This window comes from Aquarana catesbeiana, linkage group LG07 (genome assembly GCF_042186555.1).
Source record: "Aquarana catesbeiana isolate 2022-GZ linkage group LG07, ASM4218655v1, whole genome shotgun sequence".
Classification (NCBI taxonomy): domain Eukaryota; kingdom Metazoa; phylum Chordata; class Amphibia; order Anura; family Ranidae; genus Aquarana; species Aquarana catesbeiana.
Window position 1 is genome coordinate 82,448,419 of NC_133330.1, and position 24,373 is coordinate 82,472,791.

Below are 24,373 nucleotides of genomic sequence, written 5' to 3' on the forward strand. Positions count from 1 at the left end.
CTGGTCACCATAAAGCAGTGAGACATGCTTCCAAAAGGTAGCCAAGGTCCTGTGCCCCTCTTCACTCTCCTCCCTGCCAGAGGAGTACCGCAATTTTAGCGATGTCTTTGACAAAGGTCAAGTCGGTAGTTTGCCTCCACAACAGCTGTATGATTGTGCAATTGACCTTCAACCTGGTGCCATACCCCCTTGTGGCCGGGTTTACCCTTTATCGGTCTTGCAGGATAAGGCCATGGAGGAGTACGTTGCAGACGCACTTTCTCGAGTTTTCATCTGCAAATCCTCATCTCCTGCTGGTGCCAGTTTCTTCTTTGTGAAGAAGAAGAGTGGTGAACTGAGACCTTGTATTGATTTATAGGGGTCTCAATCGTTTCACGATTTAAGATTGCCTATCCGATTCCGATTACGGAGTTATTTGACCGTCTCAAGGGAGCAACGGTTTTCAGGAAGCTTGATTTGAGAGGGGCATACAACCTTGTGAGGATTAAGGAGGGCAACGAGTGGAAAACTGCGTTTAATACAAGAACAGGCCATTATTGTACCGCGTAATGCCTTTTGGCCTTTGTAACGCCCCGGCAGTTTTCCAGGAATTAACAATGTCCTCCGAGATTTGTTGCAGTTATGTGTGGTGGTTTATCTTGATGATATCCTCATATTTTCCAAGTCCCTGGAAAGCCACCACACAGATGTCTGTTGTGTACTTCAGAAACTAAGAGAGAATAATCTCTAATGTAAACTGGAGAAGTGCGAGTTCCATCGTGAACAGGTTAAATTCCTGGGCTATGTCATTTCCACTGCTGGTTTTTCGATGGACCCAGAGAAACATTCAGCAGTCCTACAGTGGCCCAACCCATGGGTTTACATCCTCTGCAGTGTTTCCTGGGCTTTGCCAACTATTATCGGAAGTTTATTCTTAACTTCTCGTCTCTGGTCAAGCCCCTGACTGATATGACCAGAAAGCACGGTAACCCACAGAGTCTCTGGAGTCCATTAAGGCCTTTGAGAGTCTCAAGGCTGCCTTTGTTTCTGCTCCTGTGTTGGCACATCCTGATCCTATGTTACCTTTTATCCTAGAGGTTGATGCTTCTGAGATTGTCTCATTCTTACCCAGTACTAAGAATGTATGGGCTGATGCCTTGTCAAAACAATTTTCCTCCACTTCCAAGTTGGAGTCGGTTCCGGTTCCAGTGATTCCTCCTGATCATATTCTGGCTACAGTTCGCACCAGTCTCACTTCTCCTTTGGGTGACAAAATTCTTGCTGCTCAGGTCCATGCTCCTCCTGAGAAACCTTGTGACCTCTGCTTTGTCCCAGAGAGTCTCCGTACTGCCGTGCCCCAGACTTACCATTCTTCCAAGGCAGCTGACCACCCTGGGAAGAATCAACTTGTTTGGGCCATTTCCCAACAATTCTGGTGGCCTAGTCTACGTGCTAATGTAACTGCCTTAGTAGCTGCCTGTTCCATGTGTGCTCAGAGTAAGACTTCACGACACCTTCCAGTGGGCCTCCTACAACCCATACCCAATGGAGAGAGGCCCTGGACCCACCTATCTATGGATTTCATTGTAGAGTTACCCAACTCCCAAGGCAACACTGTTATCCTTATGGTGGTTGACTGATTCTCATCAAGATGTGTCATTGTATTCCACTTAAGAAGTTGTCCACTTCTAAGGAACTGGCTTCCATTTTTGCTCAGGAGGTCTTTCGCTTACATGGGCTGCCCAAGGTGATTGTCTCGGACAGGGGTAGTCAGTTTGTGTCCCGGTTCTGGTGAGCCTTTTTGTGCACAGTTGGAAATTCAGCTTACTTTCTCCTCTGCATATCACCCGCAGTCTAATGGGGCATGCATAGAATGCATTAAGATAAAAGACCTTCTGCCTTAACAACTCCTTTAATATTTGCCATATAGCCCAACCCAACCATTGCCTACACTGCATAGTATTTAAACCTTTGCATTTTAAGCTGGCCATACATGACTAAATACATCAAGTGATACTCTCTATTTAGCATTGTTTGTTTGTAATATTAGGCCTTTACACATGCACTGGAGGTCAGTAAGGAGTGACTCGGGTAGTTGGAGGTGATAATTACAGCACAGGGAGATTTTTACAACTTGTTGCCCCTTAAAACTGGCCATACATGGATCAAAATTCCACCGGTTCAGTAGGGACAGGCCAAATTTCGATCCATTTGTGAGCACTGCAGTTGAACATAAAAAAAGGCCCGTATACACGATACAAATATCTGAAGTAAAATTTCGTCCGACGAACGATCTGCCAATTTTCGGATCATTAGTATGGTGTTTTCGGCAGCCAATTCCAGTTTTTCGTCCGATTAAAAGCTGGATGTGCATAAAATTATACTATAAAATTTTTATCGTACGTGAACCCAACGTCCGATTTTCGTTTTAATTAGTAAGGTTTTCGTACGAAAAAAATTGTAAGAGCAAGACTACGCATGGTCAAACGAAAGAATACATACAAAACTATTCAACACATTATGTCACTTCTGAAGTTGTATTCTGTCATACGAGAATTTTCGTATGGTGAGTAACCTCTTAATTTTCTACACCAGACTAGCATGCAACAAAAAACGTACAAAAATCTGATCGTGTGTACGAGGCTTTAATCTATGGACCGATTTCTGTTGGCTGCAGTGCTGATATGTGTATTTTGACAGTGGGGGAGTCTCCCTGCTGTCAGAATACAATAGCTCATCAGGGAGGATTTCCACACCAACCTCCATTTGTGTGGATGGGGGATTCTGTTCGGTTTTTTTGTTCAGCTCGTCGACTGAACCAACCAAAAAGAAACTGAACAGTGTATGGCCAGCTTAAGCCTAGCCATGCACACGTAGGTTTCTGTTGTATAATAAATGAAGGAGTCTCTGCTGTCAACTATTGTATTCATCCAGCCGAGACACCCATAGATCCTTAAATACACATAACAAAACAGTGTTGCGCTTCCTAAATAATAACTACCAATAAATCCTTAAAGAGAATAGATGATTAACTTGCAATAAAGCAAGATACTGAGTGCACAATCAAATATTCGTGTTCCTTGACTGGGAATGGCGAACAATACACAATAATGAAATATACGTGTTCCCTATATGGGAATAATGAACAATAGACAATAAATAAATACACGAAGAGTGACTGCATCTGAATTCTATGCTGTCAGAAAAAAGATTGCAGCAGGTCTCAAATTAAACTGGAGGAAAGTTCAAAAATCTAATTTTATAAAGTATTATTTTACTGAAAGGCAGTGGCGTCGCTAGGGGTGGCTTTTGGGGCTATCTCTTCAGGGGTCCCAGAGGGGAGGCTCTCTGGGGACCCTGATTTAAGGGGGAGGCTCTCTGGGGACCCTGATGTAAGTGGGGGGCTCTCTGGGGAGATATATATATATATATATATATATATATACACACATGTGTATGCCCGCCCAAGCGTATGACTTTCTTTACTACGCTGCTATGGGCTCTAGCCCAAGATCTTTTGTAGACCTAGCAACGCACCTGCTGAAAGGATAGTTGATGCGTGGTATAAACTTCCAGCAGGGGTATTTAGACAGTCAACAGTAAATTGCTTTAAACATGCTTGGGACAAACCTAGATCTATACTCCGACAAAAAAGTTAAGAAAAAAAAAAAAACGGGCAGACTCGATGGATTACTCTACCTTTATTCTGCCGTCACTTTTCTGTTTCTATGCCTCAGGTGTGGGATGAGGAAGTGGACATCTGCCCATCTATGGCCAACCTCCATAAGGTTTTTTCTCTTTTTGTGCTTGGAGTGTGTACGCTGTATTTTGCAATATTTACTGTAATCAGAACGATACTTATCTTTGACAGGTGGGCAGTTTTGGCTTTTCACTAGAGCATTGTAATTTGAATGAAGGAGTGGTCCACGTGCAGTGAGCATGATAAAGGGTCCGTTGACCAGGGAATCTTATGATACAGATCATGTGACCTGGACAGAACAAAATGTCAAAAACAGACACATTGATCATCAAGCTGCATGCTTTTGTTGCTCAATATTTGTTGATATCTGTTAGTAGTTAAGCAATGTTTATGTCTTTTATGTCTAATTTCGAGTTTCTCTGGCCAGAAACACATTTTTATTACCAATATGTACTCATTTGTTTTTAAAATATATGTCTGTATACATAATGTGTCCTTTAAGGCCTCATGCACACTGCACGTTTTTACAGCAGCTGTTTTTGGCTTCAGACGTTTTTTTCTACAGTCAATAAACTCCCCACCATGTTATCCCATGTGTCCATGCACACATAGGCACATATCAGCAATTTTTGGCTGGGGCATTTTTTGGCTTTAAAAAAAAACCCAAAACTAGTGGGTTCTGAGAAGAGTTTTTCAGCTGTAAAAACGATCTAACGTCAAAAAACGCTCAAAAACGCTTCTCACCAGCGTATTGTTTATTTTTATCCATTAAAAAAAATGCTAAAAACCACTAACATGGAAAAATGCTAAACGCTATTGCAAAAACATTGAAAAACTTACTGCAAAGCTACTGGTGTTTTTATAACGTTATTTTAACATTCAGTGTGCATGAGGCCTTAAATGTAAGTTCAGCAAGATTTTAAAAAAATCCCTCTATGCAATCCCATAGCCCTTGAATAGTACATACTAGTGCTCTTCCTGTTTTTAAATGGTGCATATCCTTCCATTACAGTTGGTTATTAGGAAGGCCTCTCAGCAAAAAACGCTGGCCCCTCATTTCCCTCCATCCTGTTATTTGTCTCCATCTTGCTAGGGACAAGATGGAGATTTCTGGATCCTTTAAATCACAAGTTTGAAATGCTTATGTACCGTTAATTCATTTTGATTATTGTGTTGTTTTCCTAAGTCTGGAGAAGACTGCCACCCTGAAAATGAAAGGTATGAACGACAGCAGAAGTTAATTGCTCATGTACCAGTACCACCTCGGAAGAAGGTAAGCTGTATTTTCGTATACTGAGTTTATCATACAAGGTCATTTCACCCAAATCTATAGATCTGTTCTGGATCAGCATAATACACTGATTATTATTGTATCTTGAATGTCTCCAGGAATGAGATTCCTATCTATAGTTCCTGTTCTATACACACAAACCTACAGTATGATGGCTTTAGCAGGAAAAGTGTCAGTACTCTACAATATAACATGAAGTATTCAACAGAGATAGTAAATTCCCATTGTAATAGCTTTGCAAGATGGGTGATGATGTGAATCTACATGTACTCAGGGAAATAACGAGGCTCCATATCCTGACCATCATCTGAAACTGCTATTTGCCAGGGTATCCTGGTGATTTTTTTATCTTGAATGCTTTTTGAGTAATTGACCTAAAGGAAACACGCCAGATCTTCTTTCTGCATATGTATTCTAGCTTTTGACTCGGAAAGTACTGAAGTAAGAAATTGCCAAACCACTATCATTTTGAGAGAGAGGTGCAAAGTAATGGCCTTCATTTTTTTGTTCAAAAGGATACATGCTGGTGGGCTTATTCACCCTCCAAGTTCCTAACAGAAGGCTAATATTACATTACAGGGAGAAGTGATTATTTAAAGATATAAAAAAATATATAAAAAGTTGTTTTGGCAAAGTGTGCCACCTCCTAATGGAAAAAACCACAGATGTCCATCAGATATTATGTTCTTCTCTTGCGGCTCTTACACACATACTTGCGTTTAGGTTACTCTCTGTAGGATATCTTCTTAAAGTTCCCATGTAACCAGTAACCTTTACCCTTTAGTGGTGGGGTGTCCCAAGAATCCTATACGGGTCTGTCGGGCCTGCAGTTGTGCTGGAATCGCAGGTACTAGACTATGAACTAATGCCTTTAAACACCTTAACACAATGTCTGAATTCTCTTTTCTACTTTTCATGTTACATCTGTATCACGGATCTAAATGTGGTTTCAGAGATGTTTATTCTTTCTAAACTAAGGATTCCATTTTCTAAATTTTGCTTCCTTTTTGCAGAGCTTTGGCTTGTTCTGTTCAGAAGGCAGAGAGTGGCAACACCACTTTCTTGATATATTTTACGTGTATTTTTTAAAACAGAGCAGTATGCACCAGTTATATTTTACTGCATCACTTTTAGGGATGAGCTCATTGTTCAGGTTGAACATTGTTTGTTCGCTGAAGAACAAACATTATGGGGTGTTCCCGGCAAATTCGAGCGCCGTGGAACGCCCCATATTGCACTGCGAGCTCGCAGTGCATTTCTGTATGATGATTGGCCAAAGCATGCACCTGATCTGCATGCTTTGGCCAATCCCAGTGCCCTCTGCTAAGAGAGCCATAATTGGCAGGGTGCCTTTGGCCAATCATGGCTCAGGGGGGACTAAATCCACGCCCCACACTATATAAGGCTACCTACACGGCGGCCGTGTGTAGTGTTGTTGGTGTGGACGGAGAGATAGCTTGATTTAGATTAAGCAGGCAGGTTATTCAGTTAGTGGCAGTGTGAGAGAGAGAAAGAGAGAGAGAGAGAGAGAATATATATATATATATATATATATATATATATATATATATATATATATATATATATATATATATATATATATATATATATACACACAGTATCTCACAAAAGTGAGTACACCCTCCACATTTTTGTAAATATTTTGTTATATCTTTTCATGTGACAACACTGAAGAAATGACACTTTGCTACAATGTTAAGTGTGAAGTGTACAGCTTGTATAACAGTGTATATTTGCTGTCCCCACAAAATAATTAACACACAGCCATTAATGTCTAAACTGGCAACAAAAGTGAGTACTGTCCAGATTGGGTCCAAAGTGTCAATATTTTGTGTGGCCACCATTATTTTCAAGCACTGCCTTAACCCTCTTGGGCATGGAGTTCACCAGAGCTTCACAGGTTGCCACTGGAGTCCTCTACCACTCCTCCATGATGACATCACGGAGCTGGTGGATGTTCGAGACCAGACCTTGCGCTCCTCCACCTTCCGTTTGAGAATGCCCCACAGATTCTCAATAGGGTTTAGGTCTGGAGATATGCTTGGCCTGCCATCACCTTTACCCTCAGCTTCTTTAGCAAGGCAGTGGTCGTCTTGGAGGTGTGTTTGGGGTCCTTATCATGTTGGAATTCTGCCCTGCGGCCAAGTCTCTGAAGGGAGGGGGATCATGCTCTGCTTCAGTATGTCACAGTACATGTTGGCCTTCATGGTTCCTTCAAGGAACTGTAGCTCCCCAGTGCCAGCAGAACTCATGCAGCCCCAGACCATGACACTCCCACCACCATGCTTGACTGTAGGCAAGACACACTTGTCTTTGTACTCCTCACCTGGTCGCCATCACACACGCTTGACACCACCTGAACCAAATAAGTTTATCTTGGTCTCATCAGACCACAGGACATGGTTCCAGTAATCCATGTCCTTAGTCTGCTTGTTTTCAGCAAACTGTTTACAGGCTTTCATGTGCATCATCTTTAGAAGAGGCTTCCTTCTGGGATGACAGCCATGCAGACCAATTTGATGCAGTGTGAGGCATATGGTCTGAGCACTGACAGCCTGACCCCCCCACCCCTTCAACCTCTGCAGCAATGCTGGCAGCACTCATACGTCTATTTCCCAAAGACAACCTCTGGCTATGACTCTGAGCAGGTGCACTCAACTTCTTTCGTCGACCATGGCAAGATCTGTTTTGAGTGCAACCTGTCCTGTTAAACTGCTGTATGGTCTTGGCCACCATGCTGCAGCTCAGTTTCAGGGTCTTGGCAATCTTTTTATAGCCTAGGCCATCTTTATGTAGAGCAACAATTCTTTTTTTCAGATCCTCAGAGTTTTTTTGCCATGAGGTGCCATGTTGACCAGTATGAGAGAGTGAGAGCGATAACACCAAATTTAACACACATGCTCCCCATTCACACCTGAGACCTTGTAACACTAATAAGTCACCTGACACCGGGGAGGGAAAATGGCTAATTGGACATTTTCACTTAGGGGTGTACTCACTTTCGTTGCCAGCAGTTTAGACATTAATGGTTGTGTGTTGAGTTATTTTCAGGGAACAGCAAATTTACACTGTTATACAAGCTGTACACTCACTAATTTACATTGTAGCAAAGTGTAATTTCCTCAGTGTTGTCACATGAAAAGATATAATAAAATATTTACAAAAATGTGAGGGCTGTACTCACTTTTGTGAGTGTGTGTATATAAATAAAAAAAAATATATATATATATATATATATATATATATATATATATATATATATATGAGAGAGAGAGATCTAGTCAGTCTAGTATGTATGTATATATATATAATATAGTGGTACCCCCGTGAGGGCTGCTGATTGACTCTATATCCCACTGGCTACCCCAACTCTGCAGATCCTCTGACACCTTGGGTTGCATTCTGCAATGTGACGTTAGCAATAAGAAACTCACATGATATCACTGAACCACTCAGAAGTGTTTACTTAGATAAGTCCCAGAACACAATAGAGAGTATAAATAGACACAAATTATAATTGACAATTGTTATCACTTAATGCACATATTCAGAACTTATAACCTTATAATCACTTTAAGGAGTATATGTGATCAGGTGCACAGAGGGATAAGTACTCAATATCTTCAAAACATATATTAAATACCTTTCCACTGAGGCCTCAACACACAGACCAAAATGCAATATATAACCTTTACATTCAAGAACACAGTGTGAGGTCTAGCATATACTCAATGGCTCCCCCTAGGGCAGTGATGGAAAACCCTGGCACTCCAGATGTTTTGGAACTACATTTCCCATGATGCTCCACTACACTGCAGCGTGCATGAGCATCATGGGAAATGTAGTTCCAAAACATGTGGGATGCCAAGGTTCGCCATCACTGCCCTAAGCTATCATTCAGAGTTCAACTTATGAGTGAAACGGCAATGCTTAGTAAAAGAGGAAGATGGTGAAAGTTCTTTTCAACTCTGGATATCTTCAGCTAGCCTGATGTTTAAACTGCAGTATTTGTAATCCACAAAGACAAAGGGAAAGAAATGACTGTAGAACAAAAGATATGCTGATGATGGTTTAACTGAAGAAATATCACCACTTGTAGATTCCTCCTTACATGTGAGTGTAATACAGTACTGACCTTACAGCACAGGGGAGAAGGACAAGGCCCCAAAGTCCAGCTGTATGATGCCTGTGAAGAAGAAGATTCACCTCCGTGGAACTACAAGTCTCACCAGCAGTCTGTAGGAAGAACTCACTCAGCAATACTGTACTCTCTACTGGAATGGGCAGGTGCCCTCTCACCACAATAGACCTCAATGGCTGTGAGGCTCTGTCCGGAATCCCCTCCTGGTGTCTCCGTCTGGTGAAGATGGCGCCGTGCTGCAACTCCCGGTGGACTGAAGTGCAGGGGCTTCCAGTTGCTCTGAAGCATAGGTCGGTCCGCTTGCTAGGATAGCAGGGCTGTACTCCAAGATCCCTCAGAGGCGGGCGATCCGGCTCTCACTCCGGGTCACACACAAACCTCCTGCTGGCAGGTGTTGAATGGTGTCCAGAGAGGCTGAAAACAGGCAGGCCGCGCCCGTCCTTTTATCACTCCTCTCAGCAGTCAGTGCTGCGCGCTTTGCATTGTCTGTCCTGTAGTTCAGGGCTCATCCAGCTAACAGAGTCACTTCCTGCTGCAAACTACATCTCTCACAATGCTTTGCTGCATTCCTTCTCAAGGGGTAAGGAAAAATCCTACCAGAGTCCAGCAGCCATTAGAGGGAGCCAAACTAATTGGAAACAACAACAACTATAATAACTATAGTAGCGAACCCTTGGCTACATATATACAGTCAGGTCCATAAATATTGGGACATCGACACAATTCTAATCTTTTTGGCTCTATACACCACCACAATGGATTTGAAATGACACGAACAAGATGTGCTTTAACTGCAGATTTTCAGCTTTTATTTTGAGTGTATTTACATCCAAATCAGGTGAACGGTGAAGGAATTACAACAGTTTGTATATGTTCCTCTCACTTTTTAAGGGACCAAAAGTAATGGGACAATTGGCTGCTCAGCTGTTCCATGGCCAGGTGTGTGTTATTCCCTCATTATCCCATTTACAAGGAGCAGATAAAAGGTCCAGAGTTCATTTCAAGTGTGCTATTTGCATTTGGAATCTGTTGCTGTCAACTCTCAATATGAGATCCAAAGAGCTGTCACTATCAGTGAAGCAAGCCATCATTAGGCTGAAAAAAACAAAACAAACCCATCAGAGAGATAGCAAAATCATTAGGTGTGGCCAAATCAACTGTTTGGAACACCCTTAAAAAGAAAGACCGCACTGGTGAGCTCAGCAACACCAAAAGATCCGGAAGACCACGGAAAACAACTGTGGTGGATGACCAAAGAATTCTTTCCCTGGTGAAGAAAACATCCTTCACAACAGTTGGTCAGATCAAGAACACTCTCCAGGAGGTAGGTGTATGTGTGTCAAAGTCAACAATCAAGAGAAGACTTCACCTGAGTGAATACAGAGGGTTCACCACAAGATGTAAACCATTGGCGAGCCTCAAAAACAGGAAGGCCAGATTAGAGTTTGCCAAACAACATCTAAAAAAGCCTTCACAGTTCTGGAACAACATCCTATGGACAGATGAGACCAAGATCAACCTGTGCCAGAGTGATGGGAAGAGAAGAGTATGGAGAAGGAAAGGAACTGCTCATGATCCAAAGCATACCACCTCATCAGTGAAGCATGGTGGTGGTAGTGTCAAGGACTGGGCATGTATGGCTGCCAATGGAACTGGTTCTCATGTATTTATTGATGATGTGACTGATGACAGAAGCAGCAGGATGAATTTTGAAGTGTTTCGGGCAATATTATCTGCTCATAGTCAACAAAATGCTTCAGAACTCATTGGACGGCGCTTCACAGTGCAGATGGACAATGACCCGAAGCATACTGCTAAAGCAACCAATTAGTTTTTTAAGGGAAAGAAGTGGAATGTTATGCAATGGCCAAGTAAATCACCTGACCTAAATCCGATTGAGTATGCCTTTCACTTGCTGAAGACAAAACTGAAGGGAAAATGCCCCACGAACAAGCAGGAACTGAAGACAGTTGCAGTAGAGGCCTGGCAGAGCATCACCAGGGATGAAACCCAGCGTCTGGTGATGTCTATGCATTCCAGACTTCAGGCTGTAATTGACTGCAAAGGATTTGCAACCAAGTATTAAAAAGTGAAAGTTTGATGGATGATTGTTAATCTGGCCTATTACTTTTGGTCCCTTAAAAAGTGGGAGGCACATATACAAACTGTTGTAATTCCTACACCATTCACCTGATTTGGATGTATATACCCTCAAATTAAAGCTGAAAGTCTGCAGTTAGAGCACATCTTGTTCGTTTCATTTCAAATCCATTGTGGTAGTGTATAGAGCCAAAAAGATTAGAATTGTGTCGATGTCCCGATATTTATGGACCTGACTGTGTGTGTGTGTGTGTGTGTGTGTGTGTGTGTATATGTATGTATGTATGTGTGTGTGTGTGTGTGTGTGTGTGTGTGTATATATATATATATATATATATATAATATATATATTCTGCATCCATTGTAGCTGGTACACAATACATTGCAGTCGTAGTGCAGTTGCTACTACTTTTCTGATGGTGTACACAATACAGTGTAGTGTGGTGTTGCAAAACAAAATATACATCATGTGCAGAAGGCTACCAAGGAGAGGCAGACACTCACAGACCACTAAAAGAGGGCAAGGAGCCTCTGTGTCTACAGTCAACAGTGCTGGTCGTGGACATGGTGCATCCTCTGCAGGTGGCCGTGGGGCACACTTTTTTTTCTGCTGCTAGTCGAGTTATTGAGCCAGAATATACAGAAGAGTTGGAGTGGATAACAAAGCCGTCCTCATCCTCTGTCACCCAGGCTCAGAGTAGTTTGCCTTCCAATACAGCTGCCAAAGTAGCCTATTCCATTGGCTCCTTGTTCAGTCACTCCTTCCGTAGCCCCCACCATCATGCATGGAGGTGTCCCCCGAAGCTATTTGACCACAGTGTCGGGTACATGCTGCTGGAGGATGCGCAGCGATTTGAAGGCTCCGATGTTGGTTCCCAGGTTGAGGAAGGGAGTAACTTGAGCCTAGAGAGAGGGGGTGCTCAAGAAGGACAAGAAACTGGCAGTCATGTTCCCCCAGCTGCAGCATACTGCCAAGTTTGCTCCAGTGATGAGGAGGGAGGGGATGATGAGGTCACTGACTCTACTTGGGAGCCTGATAGAAAAGAGGAGGAGGAGGCACAACTCCAATGAGGCAGGATGTCCTCTAGGGGGCAGCTTAAGGGCAGCCACCCTACTGCATCACACCGCAGAGCTCCACAGGTGCAGGGCGCTGCTGACTCCCCGCTGATTTTGAAAAGTTCCTTGGTGTGGTCCTTTTTTGACACGTGTGCAGCAGATCACACTGTTGCTGTTTCCAACCTATGTCTGAAGCGGATCAAGTGTGGCCAGAACAGCAGCCGCTTGGGCACCACATGCTTGGGCAGAGACGACCTCCCATGCAGTGTGCACTGTGGTGGATGAGATGATTGGTAGGTAGGTGGGTGTGTAGGATAGGACACATGGAGATGAATGAGGGGACGTGGACTGTAGTGCATGAGATGATTGGTAGGTAGGTGGGTGGGTGTGTAGGATAGGACACATGGAGATGAATGGAGGTGACGTGGACTGTGGTGGATGAGATGATTGGTAGATAGGTTGGTGTAGGATAGGACACATGGTGGTGACATTGACTGTGGTGGATGAGATGATCGGTAGGTAGGTAGGTGGGTGTGTGGGATAGGACACATGGAGGTGATGTGGACTGTAGTGGATGAGATGATTGGTAGGTGGTTGGGTGTGTGAGATAGGACACATGGAGGTGACGTGGAGTGTAGTGGATGAGATGATCAGTAGGTGGGTGGGTGTGTAGGATAGGACACATGGAGGTCACGTGGACTGTAGTGGATGAGATGATCGGTAGGTGGGTGGGTGTAGGATAGGACACATGGAGATGAATGGAGGTGACGTGGACTGTGGTGGATGAGAGGATCGGCAGGTAGGTAGGTGGGTGTGTAGGATCGGACACATGGAGATGACGTGGACTGTAGTGGATGAGATGATCGGTAGGTGGGTGGGTGTGTAGGATAGGACACATGGAGGTCATGTGGACTGTAGTGGATGAGATGATCGGTAGGTAGGTGGGTGTGTAGGATAGGACACATGGAGATGAATGCAGGTGATATGGACTGTAGTGGATGAGATGATCAGTAGGTAGGTAGGTGTAGGTTAGAACACATGGCGATGAATGGAGGTGATGTGGGTGTAGGATAGGACACATGGAATGACGTGGACTGTGTGGCAGGGCTGGGCTCAGCCCTTCCTTCTCTAAGCTGGCCTCTCAGCTGTCGGCTAATTGCCAACTCCTATCTCTCCACAGCGACTCACCTGTTGATGATATCCCGCTCGTCAGTCCTGCCTAGTTAAGCTGTCCAGTCCAGATGATCTCTGCCTTTGCCTTGGTCACATCTCTAGAGACGCTCTTCTGTGTTCCTGTTAAAGACTTGCTTGGCTGACATCCCTTCTGGCTCCAGATCCTGCTTGCTGTTCTACTATGCTCATCTCTGGCTCCCTGACGTTTTGGCTTGTCTATCAGTTCCGGTTATGAACTCTGGCTATGTTTTGACTACGTTTTACATTTTTAAAAAAATGATTATTATTAAACAAGCATGATTTAACTGTTCTTTTGTCCCAGTCTGAGTCATGGTTTCTGACGCTGTGGTGGATGAGATGGTAGGTAGGTGGGTGTGTAGGATAGGACACATGGAGATGAATGGAGGTGATGTGGACTGTAGCGGATGAAATGTTCGGTAGGTAGGTGGGTGTGTAGGATAGGACACAAGGAGATTGGGCAGCACAGTGGTGTAGTGGTTAGCACCTAGCAGTAAAAAGGGTCACTGGTTCGAATCTCGACCATGACACCATCTGCCTGGAGTTTGCATGTTCTCCTTGTGCATTAGTGGGTTTCCTCTGGGTACTCCGGTTTCCTCCCACACTCTAAAGACATGCTGGTAGGTTAATCAGATCCTAAATTGGCCCTAGTATATGTAGGAATGTGTGTTAGGGACCTTTTGTAAGCCCCTAATGGTAGGGACTGATGTGAATGTACAATGTATATGTAAAGCGCTGCGTAAATTGAGTGCTATATAAGTACCTGAAATTAATTAATAAATAATAAGGAGATGAATGGAGGTGATGTGGATGAGATGATTGGTAGGTAGGTGGGTGTAGGATAGGACAGAAGGAGATGAATGGAGGTGATGTGGACTGTGGTAGATGAGATGATGGGTAGGTAGGTGGGTGTAGGATAGGACACAAGGAGGTGATTTGGATGAGATGATCGGTAGGTAGGTAGGTGGGTGTAGGATAGGACACAAGGAGGTGAGGTGGATGAGATGATCGGTAGGTAGGTAGGTGGGTGTAGGATAGGACACAAGGAGGTGAGGTGGATGAGATGATCGGTAGGTAGGTAGGTGGGTGTAGGTTAGGACACAAGGAGGTGAGGTGGATGAGATGATCGGTAGGTAGGTGGGTGTAGGATAGGACACAAGGAGGTGGATGAGATGATCGGTAGGTAGGTAGTTGGGTGTAGGATAGGACACAAGGAGGTGGATGAGATAATCGGTAGGTAGGTGGGTGTAGGATAGGACACAAGGAGGTGAGGTGGATGAGATGATCGGTAGGTAGGTAGGTGGGTGTAGGATAGGACAAAAGGAGGTGGATGAGATGATCGGTAGGTAGGTAGGTGGGTGTAGGATAGGACAAAAGGAGGTGGATGAGATGATCGGTAGGTGGGTGTAGGATAGGACACAAGGAGGTGGATGAGATGATCGGTAGGTGGGTGTAGGATAGGACACAAGGAGGTGGATGAGATGATCGGTAGGTGGGTGTAGGATAGGACACAAGGAGGTGGATGAGATGATCGGTAGGTAGGTAGGTGGGTGTAGGATAGGACACAAGGAGGTGGATGAGATGATCGGTAAGTAGGTGGGTGTAGGATAGGACACAAGGTGGTGGATGAGATGATCGGTAGGTAGGTGGGTGTAGGATAGGACACAAGGAGGTGGATGAGATGATCGGTAGGTAGGTGGGTGTAGGATAGGACACAAGGAGGTGGATGAGATGATCGGTAGGTAGGTGGGTGGGTGTAGGATAGGACACAAGGAGGTGGATGAGATGGTGGGTAGGTGGGTGTAGGATAGAACACAAGGAGGTGGATGAGATGATCGGTAGGTAGGTGGGTGTAGGATAGGACACAAGGAGGTGGATGAGATGGTAGGTAGGTGGATGTAGGATAGAACACAAGGAGGTGGATGAGATGATCGGTAGGTAGGTAGGTAGGTGGGTGGGTGTAGGATAGGACACAAGGAGGTGGATGAGATGATCGGTAGGTAGGTAGGTGGGTGTAGGATAGGACACAAGGAGGTGGATGAGATGGTAGGTAGGTGGGTGTAGGATAGGACACAAGGAGGTGGATGAGATGGTAGGTAGGTGGGTGTAGGATAGGACACAAGGAGGTGGATGAGATGGTAGGTAGGTGGGTGTAGGATAGGACACAAGGAGGTGGATGAGATGATCGGTGGATTTCTGGCGGTGAGTGTGATCAGCAGATAATTGGTGACTATGAATGACACGTCGGGGGGAGGGGGAGGTGACACTGGGATCATATACTGGTCAGACTGGTGTTATTGTCTTCACCGGAAGCTGCTGGTCTGGGGGCTGGGAGGGGGCGGGATCTGGTTGTGGTCCCTGATTGGCTGAGTAGGAAGCCGCCGGTGTGTGAGTGGCTGGGTGTCCCCGCACAGCTGAGATATATCCCGGGAGACAAGCAGAACGGAGTCCGGGGAGAAGAAGGAACGATGAGGGGGATGTGGTCGCTGTGTCGGGGTCTCAGGCTGTGTGGGACACGGAGGACGGTGAGGAGGGACCCCCGGTCCGGAATGTGTACGGCCTCCGATGAGCACCAGGTAATCTTCTCATAGGGGCTGTATTGGGGGAATGGAGACAGGAATCTGGGGGGGGGTCACTGAGGGACACCGAGCACAGGGGCCCCGAACACGGCCAGTGCTCCTCACATCCCATCAAGTGGTGTCTGTGGGAGGATTTCATTGTACAATTATTTCATGTACAATTGAAAGCAAAACTTCCTTCATTGTGTATGAAGAGAGGAGGGGGATGGGGGTTTCCTTTCATTTCCTGTCCCATAGACACATCAGTAAGTGACAGGATCTCTGGTTGGCACCAGAACCAGTGTGGATGTCCATTCCTGTTATGTTGGCAGCCTGAAATTTTGAATTTACTTTCAGTGATAACAATAAACAGGACTGGTGGAGGGTGAATCTCCCTCATGGGGACACAGACAACAAAGATACCTGATTGGGGTTCTAATAATAATTATTTGTCTTTAGTTCTACTTTAAAGCAAAATGATCATTTTAGATGAGATTGTGTGTTCTATGTGTATAATGAGGACACTCTGTCATCATACATGGGATTATCAGGGGCCATTCTCTACAATCTGTCATCACCACACACATCCAGAGCAAGGTCCCCACTTCTGGGGTGACCCCTGTCAGTGCTCTGTACCCCAAGATGTGGAGGGATCCTCACATCCAGCCAGGCAGGGGACACTGGATATGGAGCCATTTAGTGATTAGAAATACGGTTTATATGTCAGGACAGGTACTTGCATGTCACAATATATTTATGTCAAGACATGTATTTGTCAGGATAGGGGTGCTAATGCTAAAAAAAAAAAAAAAAAAATATTAATTTTAACCACTTCAATACAGGGCACTTAGACACCTTCCTGCCCAGACCAATTTTCAGCTTTCAGCGCTGTCGCAATTTGAATGACAATTATGCGGTCATACAACACTGTACCCAAACAAATTTTTTATCATTTTGTTCCCACCAATAGAGCTTTGTTTTGGTGCTATTTGATCACCCCTGCGATTTTTATTTTTTGCGCAACAAATAAAGACCAAAAATTTTGCAAAGAAAACAGGTATTTCTTTGTTTCTGTTAATTTTTTTTGTAAATAAGTACATCTTCTTCAATGATGGGCACTGATAGGTCGCACTGGTATGCGGCACTGATGGGCCCTCGTAGGTGGCACTTATGCGTACTTATGGATGGGCACTGATGGGTGGCTTTCCTGTTTTGTAATGTAAATATGATGTGCCAGTCAGTGCCCATTCGTGGGCACTGATTGGCATATTTTGGGCATTTTTTTTTTTTTTTTTTTTTATATGTGAATGGCCATGGGGGATGTACCTGGCCATCCACATTCTGGGGACTTCCCTGGTGGTCCTGGGGGCTTCCCTGCTGGTGTAGGGTGGGCATCTGAGGGGGGGCTGCACTGATAAACAATCAGCACATACCCCCCCTGTCAGGAGAGCCACCAATCGGCTTTCCTCTACGCGCGTCTATCAGATGCGAGTGAGGAAAAGCCGATCAACGGCTCTTCCTATTTACATCGTGATCAGCCGTGATTGGACAGGGCTGATCACGTGGTAAAGAGCCTCCGCTGGAGGCTCTTTACTGAGATCAGTGTAGCGGTGTATCAGACTGACACACCGCACCACCGATCGCTGCGATGCGCGCCCCCATGGGCACATGACGTCCAGTCAGGATAACTGAACCACCGGCTGTCATTCTGCTATAGGCCGGCAGGAAGTGGTTAATAATATAATTTTTTTTCTGACATATACCTGTCCCAACATATAAGCAATGAGAGATGGGGGGGGGGGTGCGTCATGACATGTAACTTGTATATTGGTACAGGTGTGTGTGTGTGTGTGTGTGTGTATCTCTCTCTATCTCCTTTCACACTGGGGCCACCTGTGCGTTAGCGCTGCTCTTTTTAGTGGGGCTTTTCTAGCCCCCCCCCCGCTAGCGGCTAAAGCAGGGGTTAAAAACACCTGTGTTGCAGTGCTTTATTGCAATGGGCAGTGGTGTTTTGAGAGCGCTGTATGCAGCACTCCCAATCCGCCCCAAAAAATGCTGCTTACAGGACTTTTTCTAACGTCCCACACAAGCACTGCCACTCAGGCTTTCCCATTCGGGCGGCATGGGAGGCAGTTTTCAGGCGCTATTTCTAGCACTAAAACGCCTGAAAACTGCCTCAGTGTGGAAGGGGTTTAAGTCATGACCAGTGTTAATTTCGTCGACTAAAATGACTAAAACATTTTAGCCGACCTAAATGAATACTATTTTAGTTGACTAAAATATGACTAAAACAATCGAGATGACTAAAATACGACTAAAACTAAAATGCCATTTTAGTCAAAAGACTAAAACTAAATTGAAATTTGACTTCAAAATTAACACTGGTCCGTAGTGCGTGTTCATACCTCAATGCCATGAATAATAACATATTAAATTTTTCACTCATAATGAGTTTGGAAATTTTAGAGAAATGTTTAACTAATGCATTACAATTTACGCCCATTCGATTTTAGACGACTAAAACGTAGGACATTTTAGTCAACTAAAATGTACTGGAGATTTAGTCGACTAAATACGACTAAACTAAAACAATTGCAGAAGACTAAAATGGGACTAAAACTAAAATGCCATTTTAGTCCCAAGACTAATGCCCTGTACACACAGTCGGATTTTCCGAAGGAAAATGTGTGATAGGACCTTGTTGTCGGAAATTCCGACTGTGTGTACACAAATCCGACGGACAAAGTGCCACGCATGCTCCAGAATAAATAAAGAGACGAAAGCTATTGGCTATTGCCCCGTTTATAGTCCCGACTTGCGTGTTTTATGTCACCGCGTTCAGAGCGATCAGATTTTCCGACAACTTTGTGCGACCGTGTGTATGCAAGACAAGTTTGAGCCAACATCCGTCGGAAAAAAATCCATGGATTTTGTTGTCGGAATGTCCGATCAATGTCCGACCGCGTGTACGGGGCATTATGGGTTATGACGCCTGGGACATCACAAGTCTGTGTGCACAGCACTGCTAAATGAGTGAGGCTGATCCCATTGGACAGACTGAGTGATATTCAGTCTCATTCACACCGGCACTGTTGTAGTTTATAGACCTTAGAGGACATTTCTAGACACATGCGTGCAATGATTTTTCATGCTGTCAGCTAAGTTGGGCATTTACCGATGTCTCTCTGGTTGTGGTCAGTTTAGAGGAAACAGAATTCTGTGGCCAGGATCAGAATATATATATCTCTATCTATATCTCTCTCGCTATATAGAGACTTGCAAAGAAAAAAAATTAAGCTAGGAAACTGTAACTGCCATATGATTCTACACATTCCCCCAGGAAGTCAATGCACTTGTGACATCTGTCCTGCAGCTGAAGTCCTTGCAAATAAAATTCTTCCAAATGATGATGTAACCACTCATTTGCAGCATTAGTTGCCTCTGGAACCCTCCCAAATCGTTGTCCCTTTTTAGGTGTGTGTTTTTTTTTTTTTTGTTTTTTTTTTGAGATTGGGAAACAGATGAGTCAGTAGGAGCCAGGTTGGGTAAATAGGGTGGATGGGGCATCACTTGAAAGCCTGAGGTCAGTTTTGCCTTTGTTTCACCTGCTGTGTGTGACGAGGCGTTGTCATGCAACAAGATGACACCTTTGGAGAGCAAAGTTTTTTCCTTGATATTTTGCGTCAACTTCGTCAATAAAGGACAGTAATATATAAAATTTTGGAGGTAGTCCACCAGCAGAACTCCCTTTTTATCCCAAAAAACTGTTGCCATTTGCTTTGCACACAGAACTTCTTTTGCCTGGGGGAACCACTGTGCCTCCATTCCTTAGGCCCCTTTCACACTGAGGCATCGGCGCCGTCGGCGGTAAAGCCCCGCCTTTTCTAAGCGGTGCTTTACCGTAGTTTTTGTGGGGGTTTTTGTCCGCTAGCAGGGCACTTTTAACCCTCGCTAGCGGCCGAAAAAGGGTTAAAACGACCCACAAAGCAGCGGCGCTTTGGCAGCGATGCCCATTCAGTTCAATGGGCAGGAGTGAGGTATACCCCGCTCCAAACATGCTGCTTGCAGGAGTTTTTTTAACGTCCTGCCAGTGCATCGCCTCAAGCCCTCCGGCTTTCACACCGAGACTGCAGGGGAGCTGTTTTTCAGGCGCTTTACAGGTGCTATTTTTAGCCCAAAGCGCCTGAGAAACATCTGTGTGAAAGGGGTCTTAGTCTCTGGATCATAACAGTAGATCCATGTTGTTACCAGTTTGTCCAGGAAATCTGACTCCTTTCTTGCAAAATGTTCTAAAGCAGCCACCAATGTCTCCACATGTTTCCTCTTTTGTTCGGTTGTCAAGTTTTGGGATCCACTTTGCTGCAAGCTTTTTCGTTTCCAATTTGTTGTGGGTAATGGCACCAACTCTCTCACATGATGTCCCCAGATATGTAGCAATACTTTTGCATATGAAGGGCCACTGTCACCCATAGTTTGTGACATTTCATCATGGATCTTCTTCGCACCTTTCCCTTGGAGAAACAGGAACTTGATTATGGTCCTATGATCTTCCACATTGAATTTTTCTGGAGGTGCTGCCATGTTCACTTTGGACCTGAAAAAGAAAGCCAAGTTAAAATCGTAGGTAGTTGCTTTTTGCACCATTGATTAGAGACAAATTCTCTAGTACACCCTGCAATTTACATCTTCCTAGCTTAATTTTTTCTGGGTAAGGTTCAATACTTGTCAGCACCCCCTCGTATATACACTTTATTGTCAAAAGTATTGGTTGGGTTGTCTGCCTTTACACGCACACAAATTTTTAATGGCATTCCAGTCTTAGTCCGTAGGGTTCAATATTGAATTGGCCATCTCTTTGCAGCTATAACATCTTCAACTCTTCTGGGAAGGCTGTCCACAAGGTTTAGGAGTGTGTCTATGGGAATGTTTGACCATTCTTCCAGAAGTGCATTTGTGAGGTCAGGTATTGATGTGGACAAGAGAGCCTGGCTCATAGTCTCTGCTCTAATTCATCTCAAAGGTGTTCTATTGGGTTTAGGTCAGGACTCTGTGCAGGCCAGTCAAGTTCCTCCACCACAAACTCGCTCATCCATGTCTTTATGGACCTTGCTTTGTGCACAGTCATGTTGAAACGGGAAGGGGCCATGGTTTAGACCAGTGCAGAACGCAAGAGGACGACTTGTATCTGTCCCTGAGCACAGGTAGTCTTTGCCATTGCTTTGCACAGGCTCAGTGTCCACAGCTATCCACCTCTTCATCCAGCCACAGAATTACATTGGATTCATGACTGACTGCAGCTGGCAATACAATCCTTTGTGAATGAGGCTGGAATTTCCAGATAACTTCTTTATTTGGAAAAACTAATTGTGGGAATGAAGAGTGAATGCAGCTTCAACAAACAAAAGCATGAAATCTTGTGATGTTTGTACAGCTCTATTGCTTTGCAGAATGTCAGGCAGACAGGACTTGGATAATACAACATATTGATGTGCGGAGTTATTCTATATATTGGAAGGAGAAGCAATATATGGAAATCCTGTAGCTGAAAAAATACAGTTGTGTATTGCATGAAGATGGGTTACTAGTCTTAAAAAAAAAAAAAAAAAACCTTAAGTGGAGATAATTAGGCACCTATCAGAACCGAAGTAATGTGAGATAAAGCTGATGTTGCAGAGGGGAGGCTTACTGGTTAGAGCAGGCATGTCCAAAGTCCGGTCCGCGGGCCAATTGTGGCTCGCGTTCTGATTTCAAAAGGCCCCACTGGTAATTTGGCTATATATATCTTTTGTGGCCCCCAATGAATCCCACGAGCGCCACGGGGGACACAAAAGATATATAGACGTATTTATATGTGCCTCGGAGGGGGCAGGATGAGCGCTGACCGAATACATACAGTGAGAATTTCCTGTTTACACGGCAGCCTCTGTAATGGGAAGTCCTGTCTCCTGGGCTACCATTGGACCACTGTTCTGTCTATCATAGAAGGCTGGACTCTGTATTAAAGAGGGCGCAGAGAAAACCGGAGATTCTCCTATATGTAACCTGTTGATGCTTGCCCCGCCCCCCTCCCTGTCCCCTCCGAGGCTGCAGATGGGCATCGATCAGGATGCATTCATGGCAATGGTGAGGCTGCAGATGGGCACTGATAAGGCTGCATTGATGGGCACTGACCCTTATTTTGCTTCACAGTTCTTTATATAAAATTTTACGTTTTTTTTTTTTACCTGAAACTTCCCTCCTAAAGTGAAGGTGCATGTTATATGCCGATAAATGCGGTATATCCAAATAACACAACCGAGGTCATCCTTAGTCCTGAGTGGCGCTCAGGGATTCGTTGGGGGTCACAGCCACAAAAGATATAGCTATCTCGCTAATCTTTTCACCACACCCAGCCACAAAGGCAAGAGAATGCTTGTTGGCAGTGTAATAGTACTCGGACGAACACACTAAGGCCCCTTTCACACGAGGCGGACTCTGCTTCCACGGAGTCCGCCTCGGTCCGCCGGCTCACTGGGAGATCTCTTCGTTGATCTCTGCTGAGCCGGCGGATGACAGGTCCCTCTCTGCTCACTGAGAGGGGAGGGGCTTGTCAGGCGCCGCTGCCGCCTATGGAGAGATCGGACGAAAAGGGACAGCATGTCCGTTATCATCAGATCTGGTCTGATCCGCCAGCGATGGATCCGAACGTAGAGGCATCTGTCTTCTTTTAGTGGATCGGACCAGGTCTGATGTCAGCGGACATGTCTCTGCTGACATCCGTCGCTCCATAGGCTAACATGGAGCGCCCGTTCAGGTCTGCTGTCAAAACTGACAGACAGACCTGAACGGTCCGATCTTGTGAAAGGGGCCTTAGACCTAATTTTAATGGTTCAAAGAATGTCGGGCAAAATGGTCGGCCATTCACACATGTTCACTTAATCAAATCTGGCCCTTTTTTGAAAAAAGTTTGGACACCCCTGGCTTAGAGCCAAAATTCTAAAGAAACTGGTAGTTGTCTTTGGGAAGCATTATTTGGTCAACTGTCAGCAAAACAGACCTAAACCCTCCTTTCCTTTAGGCCTCAGGCACACTGGGTGGAAAAAAAAAAAAAACTTTTACAAGCGTGTTCTATACGCCCCTCTTAATCTGTATCCATGCACACAGGCAATTACGGGCGTATTTGAAGAGTCAGGCAGTTTATGAGCAGAAAAACCATCACCAGCATGTTCAGCGGAGGAGCTTTTGGGCAGAAAAACGCTAACTGCATGTTAATCCATTACAAGTCCCAGTTCACACATATGCGATGTGGGAACCAGCGTGATTCCAGTACGGGTCCTCGCATTGCATATCACTCACCGGCTGTTCACACTGACATCTGCGAACCACTGCGGGTCCAGATCAGATCACAGTGCGAACTGTCAACTGGTGCAGGAATTGGATCGCCTAGGTGTGAACACTCATCCAATCCTATTCCAGTGCTGACCAAAAAAAGGGGTCCTGCACCATTTTGGTGTGAATGCGATGGGATTTCAGCCATACAGTTGTTATGGCTGAATTTGCATCGCACAGACGTCACATGGGATCTGCACAGCAATGCGGTGCGAATCCTATGCAATGTCTGTGATCGCACAAGTGTGAACCCAACCTAATGGCCAGAATAAATTCATATACTAGACAATAGAATGCGTTGTTGTGCAAGCGCATATAAACATGCGTGCAATATGTGGCTTTACCTGCTTTTCTAAAATTTTATGTATTATTTTTTTTTTTTTTTTTCTGCCAGGAGTAAAGGCTCTCAGTGAAGCTGTGTAAACGCTCAATGTGCATGGGGCCTATGGAGATTACATTTTGTACTAAGGTTGCAGTAAGTTCTGCTCCATAGTGGCCACAATAAAACTTGCCATGGAAAGATGCCAGGATTTGAAGGTTTAAATTGGATTGGTTATTGTGGGACACAGTAAATACACAAAGCTAACCAAATACTTAACATGTCAGAATTGCTGATTGGATGTTGGTGAGAACATTTGCTTTTATGAAAGTACAACCGTGAGCAGCATTGCAGGATGTGTAAATCTATAGTGCTGCTGACCTAGATGCAAACAATCCTTCATTTTTTTGACCTAATTTACCAAGCGAGATCTATAAATAGAATGCTTGGTCCGAAAACTTCCCATCTTGTATGACATGAGCAGAGGTCAGGTAAAGGCTCTGACAGCAGAGAGCAGCTGTAGCCATGGTATGCCAGACGTGGGAGCTCCCTGCAGACACTACAGATGGCAGTTGTTTTCTAATAATACTCTGATAAATGTTCACTATAAGAACCTTTTTTTGTTTTTATTTTCTAATCATTTGTCGAA

General features: G+C 44.6%; 2 protein-coding genes across 4 annotated transcripts in view; both read left to right on the forward strand.

The window, feature by feature from the left end:
• Positions 1-13,771, forward strand: part of LOC141103124 (pre-mRNA-splicing factor ISY1 homolog) — a 143,824-nt gene extending 130,053 nt beyond the window's left edge. For all 3 annotated transcript variants that reach the window (XR_012235250.1, XR_012235251.1, XM_073592385.1), the window contains 2 exons: positions 4,866-4,952; positions 13,469-13,771. Coding sequence is in view for 1 of the 3 variants with exons in the window: in XM_073592385.1 (XP_073448486.1) it covers positions 4,866-4,952; positions 13,469-13,483 (102 nt within the window). In the remaining 2 variants the exon portion in view is untranslated. The remainder of the gene's footprint in view (positions 1-4,865; positions 4,953-13,468) is intronic.
• Positions 13,772-15,827: 2,056 nt separating this feature from the next.
• LOC141103126 (haloacid dehalogenase-like hydrolase domain-containing 5) overlaps positions 15,828-24,373 on the forward strand; it is a 45,189-nt gene continuing 36,643 nt past the window's right edge. Inside the window, exon 1 of the mRNA XM_073592386.1 lies at positions 15,828-16,055. Coding sequence (XP_073448487.1) covers positions 15,948-16,055 — 108 coding nt within the window. The 5' untranslated portion in view covers positions 15,828-15,947. The remainder of the gene's footprint in view (positions 16,056-24,373) is intronic.